General features: G+C 40.6%; 1 gene segment (V, D, J or C); it reads left to right on the forward strand.

The window, feature by feature from the left end:
• Nucleotides 1-11490: 11490 nt before the first annotated feature.
• LOC121400512 lies at nucleotides 11491-12060 on the forward strand. The segment is given in 2 exon segments: nucleotides 11491-11622; nucleotides 11753-12060. Coding segments are annotated over 2 exon segments (363 nt in total).
• The last annotated feature ends 7154 nt before the right edge of the window (nucleotides 12061-19214 follow it).

Here is a 19214-nt window from a genome sequence, read left to right on the forward strand (position 1 = left end):
CTGTCCTTTTCTATGCTTATCCTTAGTGATGGGCGAATTTATTCGCCAGGCGCGAATTCGCGGCGAATTTGCGCGTTTCGCCGCCAGCGAATAAATTCGCGAAACGCCCGCGAAAATTCGCAGCAAAAATTCGCCGGCATCAAAAAATTTTTTTTTCGAAAAAACGGACGCCGGCGTCGGAAAAACGGGCGCCGTTTCGTGAATTTTTCGCCGTTTCGCACGAAATTCGCGAATTTTTCGGCGAAGCGAAACGGCGCAAATTCGCCCATCACTACTTATCCTGCATTGATCTTACTATTATATGATTACCTGTTGGATAGTTGGGGGGCACAATGTGAGCATGTCCAAAAGTTTTGCAGCTGTGCTGCTCATGGCAGTTAATGCTTTGCGTCTTTATATTTTCAAATGATACATGCAGTGATCTTACTGGCATGTCTGTGGTTAATGCAATTTTACTGTGGATCAAATTCTTTCATAACTGGATGTTTCCTGTCCAAAGTGTTGGTGATAAAGGCACCCAGTGATTGATGGAAAATGTTGTTTTACTATAAGCTGGGGACAGCAGCGATATTGCAGTCTAATTACTTACATTCAATGGGCATAAAGGGCAAGGCACATTAGTCATCCTACTATGCAACAGATATAAAATATATTAAGGTATGAGTGAGTGGAGAGTGGATATTGGACATAGGTAGTGATTAAAGGCTTGAGAGAGAGCTAAGGTTTATTTTTATACGTATTCATGAATTAATCATAAGGTGAGCTTTACTAGGTTATATTTATATGAAACAGAATGCTTTCAGGGGCGTAACTACAGAGTAATCAGACCCTGTGGCTGCAGGGGGCCTGGAAGTAAAGGGGCCACATGAAGCCCTAATTAGTGAGTAATTTCAAAATATATTGTTAAAACAGGACTAACTCTGGATATTTTGGGAGTCCTAAAATTAATTTGCTGTGGGCCCAGTAACATCTAGTTACACCACTGAATGCTTTGCTTATATATTTGTTGTTTTCCATTAGTCAGAAACATATTGGCCATGTAAGTAATCCTTTGTCTACTAAAATAGCCCACAATGACAGGTTTCGACAAAGAGATACAAAAACATAGACCTGATATTGGTTACAGCATGGGAGGACTTCTGGTGCTCTTCAGGCTTGGAGGAGGAGGAGGAGGAGAGACCTAAAGTACAGGCCCTGAAGGTTTCCTTATATACTGTTTGAGTCCATTGGCTTGTAGTTGTGCTATGCTGAGGTTCTAAAGTCTTCCCTCTCTCCAGTCTTTGTGCCTTACATGGTCTGAAAGAGCAGGTTATCTGTGTAGCTTGACATGCAGCTAAAATTCTTCCTTAAAAGACCAGTAATTTAAAAAATTTAAAAAAAAATGTGTTTCTACATAACGAAAAAAAAACACCAAGACACTTTTAACTTTAAATTCGCAATGTCTTTATTTAGAAATAACTCACTAATTCTCCGTTTGTGCTCCTCTTCAGAAACAGTGATAGGGCAACTATCTATTGTGTGGCGCTCGATTCTTCCTCCTGCATATCTCCTATAGAAGGCAGGGAGGAGAAATCAAGCGCCGCACGATGGATCATCGCCCTGTCGCCGTTTCTGAAGAGGAGCACAAGTGGAGAATCGGTAAGTTATTTCTTAATAAAGTTTAAAGTTAAACGTGTCTTGGTGTTTTTTTTCGATATGTAGAAACACATTTTTTTTTTAAAAAATGTTTTCAAGTTACTGGTCTTTTAATTAATCCACTGAGACAGATTAGTGAGCTCCAGTTTTATTAACAAAGAAAGACAATTTTCATAACAATGCATGTAAACCATCAACTAAACCAGTAGGTGGTGCTATACAAACAATAAATCAATGCAGGAGGCATGACAAATAGTATACATATTGTGATGTTAGAAATTAAAAAAAAACACATAGACAATGTTATTTAAGTATAAAAAAAATATATCTATATCTATCTATCTATCTATCTATCTATCTATCTATCTATCTATCTATCTATATATATATATATATATAAGTTCAGAAAGTACCTGCACTTTAGCCCTCTCAGTTCGTAGTGGGTGCCCGGTCAAATGGTATTATACAACTTTTCAAGATGGACCAGCACTCCAGTTTGTTCAATCAAACGTGAATATTTATTTGAATAGTCACTCTCGTGTCCAACGTTTCGGCCCACATCTGGGCCTTTATCAAGGATGTGTGAGAGTGATAGTGAAAACATTTAAATACTTAAAATGTGGGCGTGTACATGACATCATTACCAATCAAATTGGTGCAAGTTCGTGAATGTGATTACGTGTTCTTTCTGTGTTTTTCCACTCTATGTCCTTCTCAGATTGTGCCACAAGATGTCGCTATTTTCAATCATTTTCATGTGTTGTACAATTTCGTGCTAAACAAATTATATAAAGTATATAAAGTATATAAAGTGTATAAAGTGTACATCTTGTGATTGTGAGTACAATATACATGGCAATAAAAAGGTTAAAAAATAAAGCATCTTACAGGTATCTTGATAATCTGCTTGTTATGTCCCAATACAGCAAAAATTAAAGTCAACATCTAGAGAAAAAGGGAAATCATATTTATGTTATTATATACATTGTTACCATCTTCAGTAAACTATGTTGCAAATTCATCTCTGCTTTTGTCTTATTTGGCTACTTTATATGTCACTGTCTATCGGGACTGTGGGAGATTCCAATCAATCTAGGAAACAATCGAGATTTAACTGCCCATTTAAACCCTTCGGTGTCACGCAATCCAACTGATGGATCCAGAAGGTTTCTCTTCTGAGTAGCTCCTTACCATAATCTCCCCCTCTTGGTCTCTTTAGTATTTGTTCAATAGGCATACACTTAAAGGTTGCGGCACTGTGCCCTGCCTCTGCCCAGTGTTTAGCCACTGGTTGCTGGGAGATATCCTGCTTTTTGTCTTTCTTTTTCTCTGCTCTGTCAGGATCCAGGGCTGCTCGTATGCTTGCTCTATGCATAGCAATACGTTCCCTCAATTGCCTGACCGTCTTGCCACAATACACCATACCACAGGGGCACTTGATTATATATACCACCATCTGTGACTCACATGTCATCCTTTGCTTTATGGCGTATTTCTTACCTGTTCTTGGGTGTGTAAAGTGTTGCCCCTGTATTAGGGTTCCACATGTCACACAACCAGTGCACTTATAAACCCCTGGTCTTTCTGACAGAAAGTGTTGCACCCTTGATTTTTGATATTTATCCATAGGGTCAGAGGGGCTCAGAGTCTCCTTCAAATTGTTGCCCCTTTTGTAGCTAAATTTGGGTCTCACAGGTAAGTTTTTGGAAATTGTTTCATCTGAGGCTACTATTGGCCAATGTTTCACTACACTCTTTTTAACTAGTGTACTGTTTGCGTCATATTGGCTAACATAGTAAAGATCTTTTTTGTCTGTTTTACTTTGATTTTTTCTGGGCCACTCTTTCAGAACCTCTTGGCGATCGAGTGTAAGTGCCCAGCGCCTTGTATCTGTCAACAATTTCTCTGGGTAGCCCCTTTCCTGAAACTTTCTTTGCATTTTCTCCAAGTCCCTCTCTCTTCTATCTAACACACTGTCTATCCTTATCACTCTAAGCATTTGCGACTTCGGAAGAGAGTCTAGTAGGTGCCTAGGATGGTTACTGTGGTAATGCATTAAAGTGTTCCTGTCTGTAGGTTTGGTATAAATGCATGTCTGCAGCGAATTTCCTTCTTTGTATACCTCTACATCCAAGAAATGCATACATTGCTGGTCATATTGCATGGTGAATTTCACAGGGCTCTCCAAATTGTTTAATTGTTTCACCATTGTTTCTAGGTCCCCAATGGGTCCCAACCATATAAAGAACAGATCATCGATGTACCTCCTATAGAAGGCACCATGTTGTCTGTATAGGGGATGGTTCAATATCTGTTCTTTTTCAAATTTGTACATATATGCATTTGCATAGGCTGGGGCCACTTTGGACCCCATTGCTGTCCCTGTCCCCTGTACATAAAAATCGTTTTCGAACTTAAAATAGTTCTTGTATAACACAAATTGCAATAGTGCTAACAAGAATTCAATTGGAGGCCCCTTGTACAATACATTTTCAGTGATCAATTCTCGCACTGCCTCAACACCTGCATCATGTGGGATGCACGTGTAGAGGCTTTGTACGTCCATTGTCACTAGTGTCATGTGTGCAGTCTCAAGATGAATACTCTGTATAACCTGCAAAAAATCAGTGGTATCTTTCACATAACCATAAACACTTTGAATGCACGGTTGCAGTATATCGTCCAAATACTCCGCTATGCCTTCGTTTAGTGATCCTCTGGAGGAGATTATGGGTCGCCCAGGTGGTCTCTGTGCATTCTTGTGGATCTTAGGTAATGTATATATAACTGGCCGAATTGGACATGCCGGTAAAAAATAGTTATACATATCGTCCGTGATCCATCCATTACTTACAGCTATCCTCAAAATGCTGCCTAGTTCTCCTTTAAATTTGTCCGTGGGGTCAAAAGTTAGCTTTTGATATTTCGATACATCCGACAACTGATTTAAAAGTTCACATTTGTAGTAGCTGTAATCCATAATTACAATTCCCCCACCTTTATCGGCGGTTTTGATTATAATATCCTTATTCCCTTTGAGGGATTTCATAGCCTCCCTTTCGACAAGGGTGAGATTACCTCTCCATTTATGCTTATATCTTTGGTAAGCAGACATATCTATGTCCAACATGCGGTTAAATGTCCTGATGGATGGATTTATGCTTACAGGGTCATATTTACTCTTTGGTTTAAATTTACCTAGGATGCGTGGCCTTTCCCCTTCTGCAGCTAAGCTGTTCCCATTAAACATTTCCAGCTGAGGGGATCCTATATCCACAGGGTCCACATCTCTATTGTCGCTGGTTACCCCTCCATTCTTGGGGCATTGTAGTGGGGGGGCTGCACTACAGAATCGCTCTCTAAGTCTTAGCTGGCGAGAAAACTTATAGTTATCAACAGTATGTGCAAACGTGTTTCCACTCACCATTGGGACGAATCCTAATCCCTTTTGCAGCAGTCTGGTATCCGCATCGGTAAGCTGGTAGGAGGATAGATTGAATATTAGGTCTTTCTCCTTGTCGGCATTCGTTGTCGCTGAGGTTGCGCTTCTGCTTGGGTGCTTCCGACCCCCACGGCGGGTGGCTTTCCTGGGTCCTTGGTGTTGCCCTGGCGCTCTCCTAAAAAAGGAACCTGGACGTTTGGCGATCCTCTTGCGCTCGGTTCTCCTTCGCTGTCTGAGGCTGCGCTGGTTGCCGATCGTGCCGGAGATCTCCGTGTTCTCCATTCTCCTCTGCGTCGCCGTGGCTCCGCTCCTTGCTGCCAGCGGTGTACCGAGTTCTCTTTGTAATCCTGTATGACTCGTAACCGCTTGGCACTTTTGAACGCTAGGAGCTCCGATCTGTGTCTGCTGATCTGTTCCTCCAATCGTCCCAGCCAGTCTGTTTCTTTGTCGCTCTGTAGAGTCTTCAGATGAGCGCTCTCGAAGCTTGCGAGGTCACTTCGGGTCAGCCTAAGTTCGCGACCTGCTTCCTCTATTACAAGCAGCATCAAGTCCAGTGAACATCTGTCCAACACTTGGCACCAACGCCTGCAGAAGTCAGGGTTGTTCCGCCCCAAGGTCGGTGTATTATTAATCCTGAAACCTCTGGGTACTCTGCTTTCTCTGTAATAGTCGGAAAGGGAAACTCCGTGCAGATGGAGTTCTGTCTCCTTTCTCTTGAGGCGTAGCAGCTCGTGGTATGTTTCCTTAGGCCCCAATTTGCCAAACGCTTCCTCATAGGTTTCAGTGAACAGTATCCTCTCGATTTGTTCCTTTGTGAAATTCTCCCCTTGTGTACAAGCTGGTTTGGGGTTGTTGTCATCCATGCCCTTTGTAATTGGGTCTTAAGTCTCGATGTATTGGATAGGGGGTGCAATGGTACAAAATGAGGGATCTCCCCAATATGTATAAGTTCAGAAAGTACCTGCACTTTAGCCCTCTCAGTTCGTAGTGGGTGCCCGGTCAAATGGTATTATACAACTTTTCAAGATGGACCAGCACTCCAGTTTGTTCAATCAAACGTGAATATTTATTTGAATAGTCACTCTCGTGTCCAACGTTTCGGCCCACATCTGGGCCTTTATCAAGGATAACACTCTCACACATCCTTGATAAAGGCCCAGATGTGGGCCGAAACGTTGGACACGAGAGTGACTATTCAAATAAATATTCACGTTTGATTGAACAAACTGGAGTGCTGGTCCATCTTGAAAAGTTGTATAATACCATTTGACCGGGCACCCACTACGAACTGAGAGGGCTAAAGTGCAGGTACTTTCTGAACTTATACATATTGGGGAGATCCCTCATTTTGTACCATTGCACCCCCTATCCAATACATCGAGACTTAAGACCCAATTACAAAGGGCATGGATGACAACAACCCCAAACCAGCTTGTACACAAGGGGAGAATTTCACAAAGGAACAAATCGAGAGGATACTGTTCACTGAAACCTATGAGGAAGCGTTTGGCAAATTGGGGCCTAAGGAAACATACCACGAGCTGCTACGCCTCAAGAGAAAGGAGACAGAACTCCATCTGCACGGAGTTTCCCTTTCCGACTATTACAGAGAAAGCAGAGTACCCAGAGGTTTCAGGATTAATAATACACCGACCTTGGGGCGGAACAACCCTGACTTCTGCAGGCGTTGGTGCCAAGTGTTGGACAGATGTTCACTGGACTTGATGCTGCTTGTAATAGAGGAAGCAGGTCGCGAACTTAGGCTGACCCGAAGTGACCTCGCAAGCTTCGAGAGCGCTCATCTGAAGACTCTACAGAGCGACAAAGAAACAGACTGGCTGGGACGATTGGAGGAACAGATCAGCAGACACAGATCGGAGCTCCTAGCGTTCAAAAGTGCCAAGCGGTTACGAGTCATACAGGATTACAAAGAGAACTCGGTACACCGCTGGCAGCAAGGAGCGGAGCCACGGCGATGCAGAGGAGAATGGAGAACACGGAGATCTCCGGCACGATCGGCAACCAGCGCAGCCTCAGACAGCGAAGGAGAACCGAGCGCAAGAGGATCGCCAAACGTCCAGGTTCCTTTTTTAGGAGAGCGCCAGGGCAACACCAAGGACCCAGGAAAGCCACCCGCCGTGGGGGTCGGAAGCACCCAAGCAGAAGCGCAACCTCAGCGACAACGAATGCCGACAAGGAGAAAGACCTAATATTCAATCTATCCTCCTACCAGCTTACCGATGCGGATACCAGACTGCTGCAAAAGGGATTAGGATTCGTCCCAATGGTGAGTGGAAACACGTTTGCACATACTGTTGATAACTATAAGTTTTCTCGCCAGCTAAGACTTAGAGAGCGATTCTGTAGTGCAGCCCCCCACTACAATGCCCCAAGAATGGAGGGTAACCAGCGACAATAGAGATGTGGACCCTGTGGATATAGGATCCCCTCAGCTGGAAATGTTTAATGGGAACAGCTTAGCTGCAGAAGGGGAAAGGCCACGCATCCTAGGTAAATTTAAACCAAAGAGTAAATATGACCCTGTAAGCATAAATCCATCCATCAGGACATTTAACCGCATGTTGGACATAGATATGTCTGCTTACCAAAGATATAAGCATAAATGGAGAGGTAATCTCACCCTTGTCGAAAGGGAGGCTATGAAATCCCTCAAAGGGAATAAGGATATTATAATCAAAACCGCCGATAAAGGTGGGGGAATTGTAATTATGGATTACAGCTACTACAAATGTGAACTTTTAAATCAGTTGTCGGATGTATCGAAATATCAAAAGCTAACTTTTGACCCACGGACAAATTTAAAGGAGAACTAGGCAGCATTTTGAGGATAGCTGTAAGTAATGGATGGATCACGGACGATATGTATAACTATTTTTTACCGGCATGTCCAATTCGGCCAGTTATATATACATTACCTAAGATCCACAAGAATGCACAGAGACCACCTGGGCGACCCATAATCTCCTCCAGAGGATCACTAAACGAAGGCATAGCGGAGTATTTGGACGATATACTGCAACCGTGCATTCAAAGTGTTTATGGTTATGTGAAAGATACCACTGATTTTTTGCAGGTTATACAGAGTATTCATCTTGAGACTGCACACATGACACTAGTGACAATGGACGTACAAAGCCTCTACACGTGCATCCCACATGATGCAGGTGTTGAGGCAGTGCGAGAATTGATCACTGAAAATGTATTGTACAAGGGGCCTCCAATTGAATTCTTGTTAGCACTATTGCAATTTGTGTTATACAAGAACTATTTTAAGTTCGAAAACGATTTTTATGTACAGGGGACAGGGACAGCAATGGGGTCCAAAGTGGCCCCAGCCTATGCAAATGCATATATGTACAAATTTGAAAAAGAACAGATATTGAACCATCCCCTATACAGACAACATGGTGCCTTCTATAGGAGGTACATCGATGATCTGTTCTTTATATGGTTGGGACCCATTGGGGACCTAGAAACAATGGTGAAACAATTAAACAATTTGGAGAGCCCTGTGAAATTCACCATGCAATATGACCAGCAATGTATGCATTTCTTGGATGTAGAGGTATACAAAGAAGGAAATTCGCTGCAGACATGCATTTATACCAAACCTACAGACAGGAACACTTTAATGCATTACCACAGTAACCATCCTAGGCACCTACTAGACTCTCTTCCGAAGTCGCAAATGCTTAGAGTGATAAGGATAGACAGTGTGTTAGATAGAAGAGAGAGGGACTTGGAGAAAATGCAAAGAAAGTTTCAGGAAAGGGGCTACCCAGAGAAATTGTTGACAGATACAAGGCGCTGGGCACTTACACTCGATCGCCAAGAGGTTCTGAAAGAGTGGCCCAGAAAAAATCAAAGTAAAACAGACAAAAAAGATCTTTACTATGTTAGCCAATATGACGCAAACAGTACACTAGTTAAAAAGAGTGTAGTGAAACATTGGCCAATAGTAGCCTCAGATGAAACAATTTCCAAAAACTTACCTGTGAGACCCAAATTTAGCTACAAAAGGGGCAACAATTTGAAGGAGACTCTGAGCCCCTCTGACCCTATGGATAAATATCAAAAATCAAGGGTGCAACACTTTCTGTCAGAAAGACCAGGGGTTTATAAGTGCACTGGTTGTGTGACATGTGGAACCCTAATACAGGGGCAACACTTTACACACCCAAGAACAGGTAAGAAATACGCCATAAAGCAAAGGATGACATGTGAGTCACAGATGGTGGTATATATAATCAAGTGCCCCTGTGGTATGGTGTATTGTGGCAAGACGGTCAGGCAATTGAGGGAACGTATTGCTATGCATAGAGCAAGCATACGAGCAGCCCTGGATCCTGACAGAGCAGAGAAAAAGAAAGACAAAAAGCAGGATATCTCCCAGCAACCAGTGGCTAAACACTGGGCAGAGGCAGGGCACAGTGCCGCAACCTTTAAGTGTATGCCTATTGAACAAATACTAAAGAGACCAAGAGGGGAGATTATGGTAAGGAGCTACTCAGAAGAGAAACCTTCTGGATCCATCAGTTGGATTGCGTGACACCGAAGGGTTTAAATGGGCAGTTAAATCTCGATTGTTTCCTAGATTGATTGGAATCTCCCACAGTCCGATAGACAGTGACATATAAAGTAGCCAAATAAGACAAAAGCAGAGATGAATTTGCAACATAGTTTACTGAAGATGGTAACAATGTATATAATAACATAAATATGATTTCCCTTTTTCTCTAGATGTTGACTTTAATTTTTGCTGTATTGGGACATAACAAGCAGATTATCAAGATACCTGTAAGATGCTTTATTTTTAACCTTTTTATTGCCATGTATATTGTACTCACAATCACAAGATGTACACTTTATACACTTTATATACTTTATATACTTTATATAATTTGTTTAGCACGAAATTGTACAACACATGAAAATGATTGAAAATAGCGACATCTTGTGGCACAATCTGAGAAGGACATAGAGTGGAAAAACACAGAAAGAACACGTAATCACATTCACGAACTTGCACCAATTTGATTGGTAATGATGTCATGTACACGCCCACATTTTAAGTATTTAAATGTTTTCACTATCACTCTCACACATCCTTGATAAAGGCCCAGATGTGGGCCGAAACGTTGGACACGAGAGTGACTATTCAAATAAATATTTCACGTTTGATTGAACAAACTGGAGTGCTGGTCCATCTTGAAAAGTTATATATATATATATATATATATATATAATATATATATATATATATTATATATATATATATCGTGATTGATGCTGGCACTCACAATTGCCTGGGTTGAATCCTCAAAAATCAAGTAGGCCAATCCATATAAGTAGCACTCAGTAACAATTAAAAAAGGCTGGGGATCCTGTGAGTGCTACTTCTATGGATTTCGTAAATATATATATATATATATATATATATATATATATATATATATATATATATATATATATATATATATATATATATATATATATACCCTGTACAGAGGGCAGAGGGATGACTTTTATGCAAGGCTGAGTAAACAATTGGGAGATCCGCTCTCAGGCCAACAAATGCCTCAACTCTTACACAGGTCAGGTGGGATTCTCATTGGAGGATTTAATACTGCACTATATGTCATGTGTTTCCTTGGCAGTTTTATCTTTATTGCCCAGAGGACATTGCTACTTGAAAATAACTTTAGATATAAAATGTAAAATTACAAAGTGGATACAAGGTTCCCATTCCTGCAAATATTGTTCTATATCTATATACATGTAACAACACAGAATCACATATGCTATTTACATAGTTTCAATGGGTGGACAAGTCTGTACTTTGCTTAATCTGTTTTGACTCCTCACTCACACTCAGTACTTTACTATGTATTTAATACAAATTTTTCTTTATATTATTTATATATTTTTCTTTATACACTAGCCCCTAATATATATCATAACCTGCCCCCCCCCCATCCTGCTGTCTGCTAATGGAATCCTGGAAATCCTACCAGACTAACATTAAATTCAAGGTTCCTTGGTGCCAGTGTATTTGAACTCTATTAATCAGAGTAGACTGGGGGAAATCATGGCTCTTCCCACAAGTCTGTACAAGTTAAACTTTTGTGTATTCACTACATTTTACTGGGTATTTGCCAGATAGTTTCTGATCTCTTTTTCCATCTCTGGCTGCTGGGTTATACAGGCAATGTAAATACAGATAGTAGTGAATAAGCACAAATTGCTGGTGGCACCAACCAAATCTGCCCGAATCTCATCTGTCTTCTCTAGATTCTCCCACAAGATATAAAAGTGCAATACAGTTCCCTGGTGTAACACAGAAATGTATCTGTTGCTTTGCATACACAAAGTGTGTGGTGAGTTCCCTGTAGATATAAGATGCTATAAATGTTCTATTTCCTATGTGACGTCTCAGTGATCTGCACCTGACACTGCTCCTACTGTCAGTATGGGGAGATACTTACTGCTTGGCCTCTCCGCTCTCTTCTCTCTCTCTGTTCCAGGTAATTATACCATCACTCACTTATACTGATTTCCCCAGTGATTTAAAACTATATCTTACTTAGTTTTTAATTTATCACATAAATAAAAATGTGTTGTTTTTTTTTGCCCCCAATTGTTCCCAATCCTCAGGTTCCTATGGGCAGATTGTACTGACTCAGTCTCCAGATTATGTCTCTGTGTCACCAGGAGAAACTGTCACCATCACATGTAAAGCCAGTAGCAGTGTTTATAATAACATAGCCTGGTACCAACAGAAATCAGGGCAGGCACCAAAGCTGCTGATCTATGCTGCAAGTACCCGACACACAGGGACCCCAGAGCGGATCAGCGGCAGTGGGTCTGGAACTGATTTCACTCTTACAATCAGCAGAATGGAAGCAGAAGATGCAGCAGATTATTACTGTCAGCAGTATAACAGTTTCCCTCTCACACAGTGATACAGAGCTGAACAAAAACCTCCCTGTTACTGTGCCAGTGAGTTATTTACATGATACTCTATAAAGCTACAGAGCATGACATGATATTCTCAGTAGGGGAAGACTATACAATTATATGCAAGTGGCAGGTGCAGGATATAGAACATTGGGGTGTCAGCAAAAATTCCTTGCTAATATTATTATTACAAGGTTCTGTACCTTTACTTCTTACATGTCACCTTCCCCCTTCCTCTGTCTCTATTGGTTGGATAAAAAAAACGTAAATGGAGACTGATATATTTTAACCAATCAGATGCCAGTGATGTCCAGGATGCCCTGGCAACTATTTTATTCATGTTTACACCTGGACAGCTGCCCAAACCCATAACACATGGCATGAAAAAAAACCATATAGTTAATCATTGGGCATAATCTAGGAGAATGTGGCAAAAAAACATAATGGAGGTGAGGAAATCACACTGGAATAGGCATTTCATAATATTCAACATTTAACCCTTTCCCTGCCAGCCGTTTTGTCCTAGATGCGAACATCTACTGCCAAGCAGTTTTTAGATATTTTGCACTCTTTCACTTTAAGGGCCTTTCCTGGGGTGGTCTTTTAGTTAACCCAGGAAAACAATATATTGTTTTTTTCAGGACAACCTGAACTTTCACAATATGCAGAATTTTGGTGTAATTCTACTTCTCTAAAAAATATATTGGATTCTAAGTGTCAAATAAAATGAAAAAAATCATGTTGCACGAAGAACAATCACATATATCAGAAACATCATTCATTTTACGTACGAGAACACAGCTGATTTAGAAAGGTCTATGTCTCCTGAACGCGACAATACCAAATATATATAGTTTTATGGAGATTTCTCACTTGTATAGCTCAAAATCTACAAGCAGTACACAACCAAATTTCCAAAGCAACACTCCCAAACGGCATACTTTTGATTTCAAGGCCAAACATTCCACTAACAGTAGGTTTACCCAAGAAAACTACCCATTACTAGAAAGAACAGATTCTGGTGAATCAAAAATGGGTAGAAATATCTTTGTACTCCAAACCACCAAGTTGCAATTGTTTCCTAAAGTTATAGTGTTTTATAGAAATTGGTGAATTTTTTGAAAAATGACCTCAAAGCTTCCACTCTACAGCAACATATCTCCCACACATCATTAGGTATCAATGTAAAACACCCCAAATATAAAATCCTGGGTCCACTGAACAGTTTGATGCCCAATATGAATAGATGTACCCAAGCACGTGGCATAGGAGGCCCCAAAAGGAAGACCCCCGTTTGTTCTGTAATTTCAGATACTGCAAAATCAACACATTTACATCGTTTTGGGGGGCGGCAAAGGTAGAAAACAGTACGTTCACCCCAGAAAACCATATATTTTCGGAAAGTACAACATTCCCTGAATCTAAATTGGGTATGCATGTCTTTCTACGCCAAAGTACCAAGCCGCAAATCATTCCTAAATTTGGTGATTTTGGGACATTTCCAAAAATGACTTCAAAATTTCGACCCTGCAGCATCGTATTACCCACATACTTTTAGGTATCAAGACAAATCACCCCAAATATGAAAGCCTGGGGTCCTCTGAACAGTTTGATGCCCAATATGTATAGGTGTACCCAAGCACGTGGCGTATAGGGGCCCAAAACGAAGACCCCCATATGGTCTGTCATTTCAGGTACTGCAAAATCAACACATTTACATTGTTTTGAGGGGGGCAAATGTAGAAAAAAGTAAGTTCACCCCAGAAAACCATATATTTTCGGAAAGTACACATTCCCACGGATCTAAATTGGGTATGCATGTCTTTGTACTCCAAAGTACCAAGCCGCAACCATTCCTAAATTTGGTGATTTTGGGGACATTTCCAAAAAATGACTTCAAAATTTCGACCCTGCAGCATCGTATTACCCACATACTTTTAGGTATCAAGACAAATCACCCCAAATATGAAAGCCTGGGGTCCTCTGAACAGTTTGATGCCCAATATGTATAGGTGTAACCCAAGCATGTGGCATATAGGGGCCCTAAAAGGAAGACCCCATATAGTCTGACATTTCAGGTACTGCAAAATCAACACATTTACATTGTTTTGGGGGGGCAAAAGTAGAAAACAGTAAGTTCACCCCAGAAAACCATATATTTTCGGAAAGTACACATTCCCACGAATTCAAATTGGGTATGCATGTCTTTCTACGCCAAAGTACCAAGCCGCAAATCATTCCTAAATTTGGTGATTTTGGTGACATTTCCAAAAATCACCTCAAAATATCTACCCTGCAGCATCGTATTACCCACTACTTTTAGGTATCAAAGAGAAATCACCCCAAATATGAAAGCCTAGGGTCCTCTGAACAGTTTGATGCCCAATATGTATAGGTGACCCAAGCACGTGGCATACAGGGGCCCAAAAGGAAGACCCCATATAGTCTGTCATTTCAGGTACTGCAAAATCAACACATTTACATCGTTAGGGGGGGGCAAAAGTAGAAAACAGTAAGTTCACCCAGAAAACCATATATTTTCGGAAAGTACACATTCCAACGAATCCAAATTGGGTATGCATGTCTTTCTACGCCAAAGTACCAAGCCGCAAACCATTCCTAAATTTGGTGCTTTAGGTGACATTTCCAAAATCACCTCAAAATATCTACCCTGCAGCATCGTATTACCCACATACTTTTAGGTATCAAGACAATCACCCAAATATGAAAGCCTAGGGTCCTCTGAACAGTTTGATGCCCGATATGTATAGGTGTACCCAAGCACGTGGCATACAGGGGCCCAAAAGGAAGACCCCCATATAGTCTGTCATTTCAGGTACTGCAAAATCAACACATTTACATCGATTTGGGGGGGCAAAAGTAGAAAACAGTAAGTTCACCCAGAAAACCATATATTTTCGGAAAGTACAATTCCAACAATCCAAATTGGGTATGCATGTCTTTCTACGCCAAAGTACCAAGCCGCAAATCATTCCTAAATTTGGTGATTTAGGTGACATTTCCAAAAATCACCTCAAAATATCTACCTGCAAGCATCTTATTACACACATACTTTTAGGTATCAAGACAAATCACCCCAAATATGAAAGCCTAGGGTCCTCTGAAAGTTTGATGCCCAATATGTATAGGTGCACCAAGCATGTGGCATATAGGGGCCCTAAAATGAAGACCCCATATAGTCTGTCATTTCAGGTACTGCAAAATCAACACATTTACATCGATTTGGGGGGGGCAAAAGTAGAAAACAGTAAGTTCACCCCAGAAAACCATATATTTTTCGGAAAGTACACATACACCAAATGGGTATGCATGTCTTTCTACGCCAAAGTACCAAGCCGCAAATCATTCCTAAATTTGGTGATTTAGGTGACATTTCCAAAAATCACCTCAAAATATCTACCCTGCAGCATCGTATTACACACATACTTTTAGGTATCAAGACAAATCACCCAAATATGAAAGCCTAGGGTCCTCTGAACAGTTTGATGCCCAATATGTATAGGTGTTACCCAAGCATGTGGCATATAGGGGCCCTAAAATGAAGACCCCATATAGTCTGTCATTTCAGGTACTGCAAAATCAACACATTTACATCGATTTGGGGGGGGCAAAAGTAGAAAACAGTAAGTTCACCCCAGAAAACCATATATTTTCGGAAAGTACACATTCCAACGAATCCAAATTGGGTATGCATGTCTTTCTACGCCAAAGTACCAAGCCGCAAATCATTCCTAAATTTGGTGATTTAGGTGACATTTCCAAAAATCACCTCAAAATATCTACTCTGCAGCATCGTATTACCACATACTTTTAGGTATCAAGAAATCACCAAATATGAAAGCTAGGGTCCTCTGAACAGTTTGATGCCCAATATGTATAGGTGTACCCAAGCACGTGGCATATAGGGGCCCTAAAAGAAGACCCCTTGTATGTTCTGTCATTTCAGGTACTGCAAATCAACACATTTACATCGTTTTGGGGGGGCAAAGTAGCAAAAAGTAAGTTCACCCAGAAAACCATATATTTTCGGAAAGTACACATTCCCACGAATCTAAATTGGGTATGCATGTCTTTCTACTACAAAGTACCAAGCGCAACCATTCTAAATTTTGGTGATTTTGGGGACATTTCCAAAAATGACTTCAAAATTTCGACCCTGCAGCATCGTATTACCCAATACTTTTAGGTATCAAGACAAATCATCCCACAATATGAAAGCTGGGGTCCTCTGAACAGTTTGATGCCCAATTATGTATGGGTGTACAAGCAGTGGCTTATAGGGGCCCAAAACGGAAGACCCCCATTGGTCTGTCATTTCAGGTACTTGCAAAATCAACACATTTACATTGTTTTGAGGGGGGCAAATGTAGAAAAAGTAAGTTCACCCAGAAAACCATATATTTTCGGAAAGTACACATTCCCACGATTAAATTGGGTACATGTCTTTGTACTCCAAAGTACCAAGCCGCAAACATTCCTAAATTTGGTGATTTTGGGACATTTCAAAAATGACTTCAAAATTTCGGACGCAGCATCGTTTTAAACATTTTTTGGGGTTATAAGGGATTTTACAAAAATTGAAAAGCCTGGTTCTGAAGGGGGTTGTTTGAATATGTATGGTGTAAAGCGGGTTGTTTTAGGGCAAAGAAAAATTTTTTGGGGTTTGGGGGTCATTTCAGGACTGCAAATCAACATTTACTTTTTTTTGGGGGGGGGGAAAAGTGGGGAACAAAAGGGGTTTCAGAAACCATATATTTTGGGAAAAAGTAAATTCCCCCCCGGTCTATTTGGGTATGCAGTTTTGTACTCAAAGAACCCGGGGGAAACCATTCAAAATTTGGGGTGTTTTTGGGGGGGAATTTTCCCAAAATGACTTCAAATTTGCCGGGCCATTTGTTTTTACCAATACTTTTAGTATCGGGAAAATACAAATATGAAAGCCGGGGGGGTCTGAACTTTTGGGATGCCCAATATGTATGGGGGGACAAACGGGGGGGGTTAGGGGCCCCAAAAAAAGACCATGGGTTGGTCATTTCAGTTATAGCAAAAATCAACACCATTTTAATTTTTTTTTGGGGGGGGAAAGGGGAAAAGGGGGGCGTTCGATAAAAATATTTTTGGAAAGTAAAAACATTCGGGGGAATTTCAATTGGGTATGCATGTTTTGGTATCCAAAGTAAAGTGAGCTTTCCAATTTTGGGGGGATAAAGCAATGTTTTTACTTTTTGGGAAAATGGGCTAAAATTTTTGCAATTGCGCATTATCTCCCTTTTTCTCATAAATTTTTTAAAAACAAAAATTTGATGAAGGTTTACTGAAAGTTTTGAGGGCCATATGCATAGATTCAAGGCAGTTTGGCCATGTGGGGACCAAATAAATATTTGAATATAAAGTTTTCTCGGGCCATTTGCTTCTGTGAATAAAACGCTTAAATTATATTTTTTGGGTAAAACTTAAAAAGGGAATTTAAAACATAAATTTTTGGGGAAAGTCACATTTGGGATTCAAAAGATAAGGGGGGGTCTTTTAACGAAACTAAATGAAAGTTTTCCCTTAAACATATGGGTTTTTTTTCCCAACATTCTGAAATGGGCCTAAAATGTTCCCCAGTTTGCGATTTTTTTGGACAAAATGTTTACGTCAAGAAATTCTTCTAAATTGAGTCGGGAGGTCTAATAAATGTTTGAGGGCCATATGTATAGATTTACAAGGAAATGTTTTTGTTATGGACCATGAAACGTAACTATAAATTTTTTACGCTAGCATAGTGCAGAAAAGAGGAATAATGTACGTTAGGGTCCGGGTAGACCCAAATGTTAAAAGACCCCAGAACCCATATATTTTGAAAGCACAAAATTTTGGGGGGGATCAAACTAAGTAAATTAAACTTTTTTTATACGAAAGCAAAAACCAAAAAGATACTAAGATAATTGGGACAAAAAATGGGAGGGATAAATTGCAATAAAACAAAAATGGTTAATGAAAAAAACAAAAAAATTGTTCTGGGGCCAAAAGGGGATTATGGGGGGGGAAAATTGGGTTATCTAGTCAGCTGCAAAAACACCCTTTTTTTGGGAAAAAAACAAGATAGTATAATGGGGGTTGGGGAAAAAAAAAAACCTTTTGTGTTACATATTTTTGCATAAAAAAGGGTTTCTGAGTGGGGCAATAATGTAATAAGTGTAAAAATGTTAAATTTAAATGTAAAAAGGACCAGTGGGCTAAATTAAAAAAAAAAATTTTTAAAAAAAATTCAATCTTTACTAAAATCTAAATGTACTGGGGAAGTAATGTGTAGGTGGCAGGTAAGTTTTGTAAAAAACGTGGGGACTTCGTTTTGAGCAGGGGGAATGTGTTTTTTGGAGGAGTTTCCCGGCAGCGTGTCTGAAAAGTGGTTTCGGGCCGAGGGGGGGTGCGGGGGGCGGCTCTGCAGGAGGAAAAGTGGGGTGGGAGGGGAGAGCGCTCCATGGGGGATGGGTTTGCTACTTTGAAATCGGGTTGCGAAATGAGTCGGGAGACGCTTGAGGCCAGTCTTGCTAAGGGTGTTTTTCCCACTCTCCTGCGGGGGGCCAAAGCCGCCAGAGAGGGGGGCTCCCGTGCTAAGAACGTACATGTAAGTTTTGGGGAGCTGGGGCATTTGCCTGCGAGTACGGGGGCGTGGGTTGCGGGAAGGGGTAAACCCCAAATGTGAACCCCAACATTTTTTTAAAGTATTAAACTGGGGCTCCATGTGATTTGCCAATCTGTCAATTAAATTAAAGAAACATATGTGTCTGTGGACAAAGGGAAGTAGTGGGGTGGAGGTTGACTTTCCCAGCATCAGATTCACTAAACAAATGTAAGCAATAGACTGTGGGCGGAAAATTGTAGTATAAAATTTACATTAGGGAAATTAGATAATGGTTTTTTAAAACAATGGGGTTAAGGGGTATTTAAAATTTTTCGATCAAAAGGTTGAAGCTTGCTGATTCTCCGTAGTATTAACAGATAGAAAGTTCAACCGATTTCCTTTTTTTACCAATTTGGGACTTTTTTTGTTGAATATTTTTGCCATGGCGGTGCAAATAATTGAGAAATGGTGGAGCTGTGGTTACCCCAAATGGCTTTTTTTGGTTTTCCCATGAAGAGATGTGATTTA

This window comes from Xenopus laevis, chromosome 1L, assembly GCF_017654675.1.
Source record: "Xenopus laevis strain J_2021 chromosome 1L, Xenopus_laevis_v10.1, whole genome shotgun sequence".
Lineage (NCBI taxonomy): Eukaryota > Metazoa > Chordata > Amphibia > Anura > Pipidae > Xenopus > Xenopus laevis.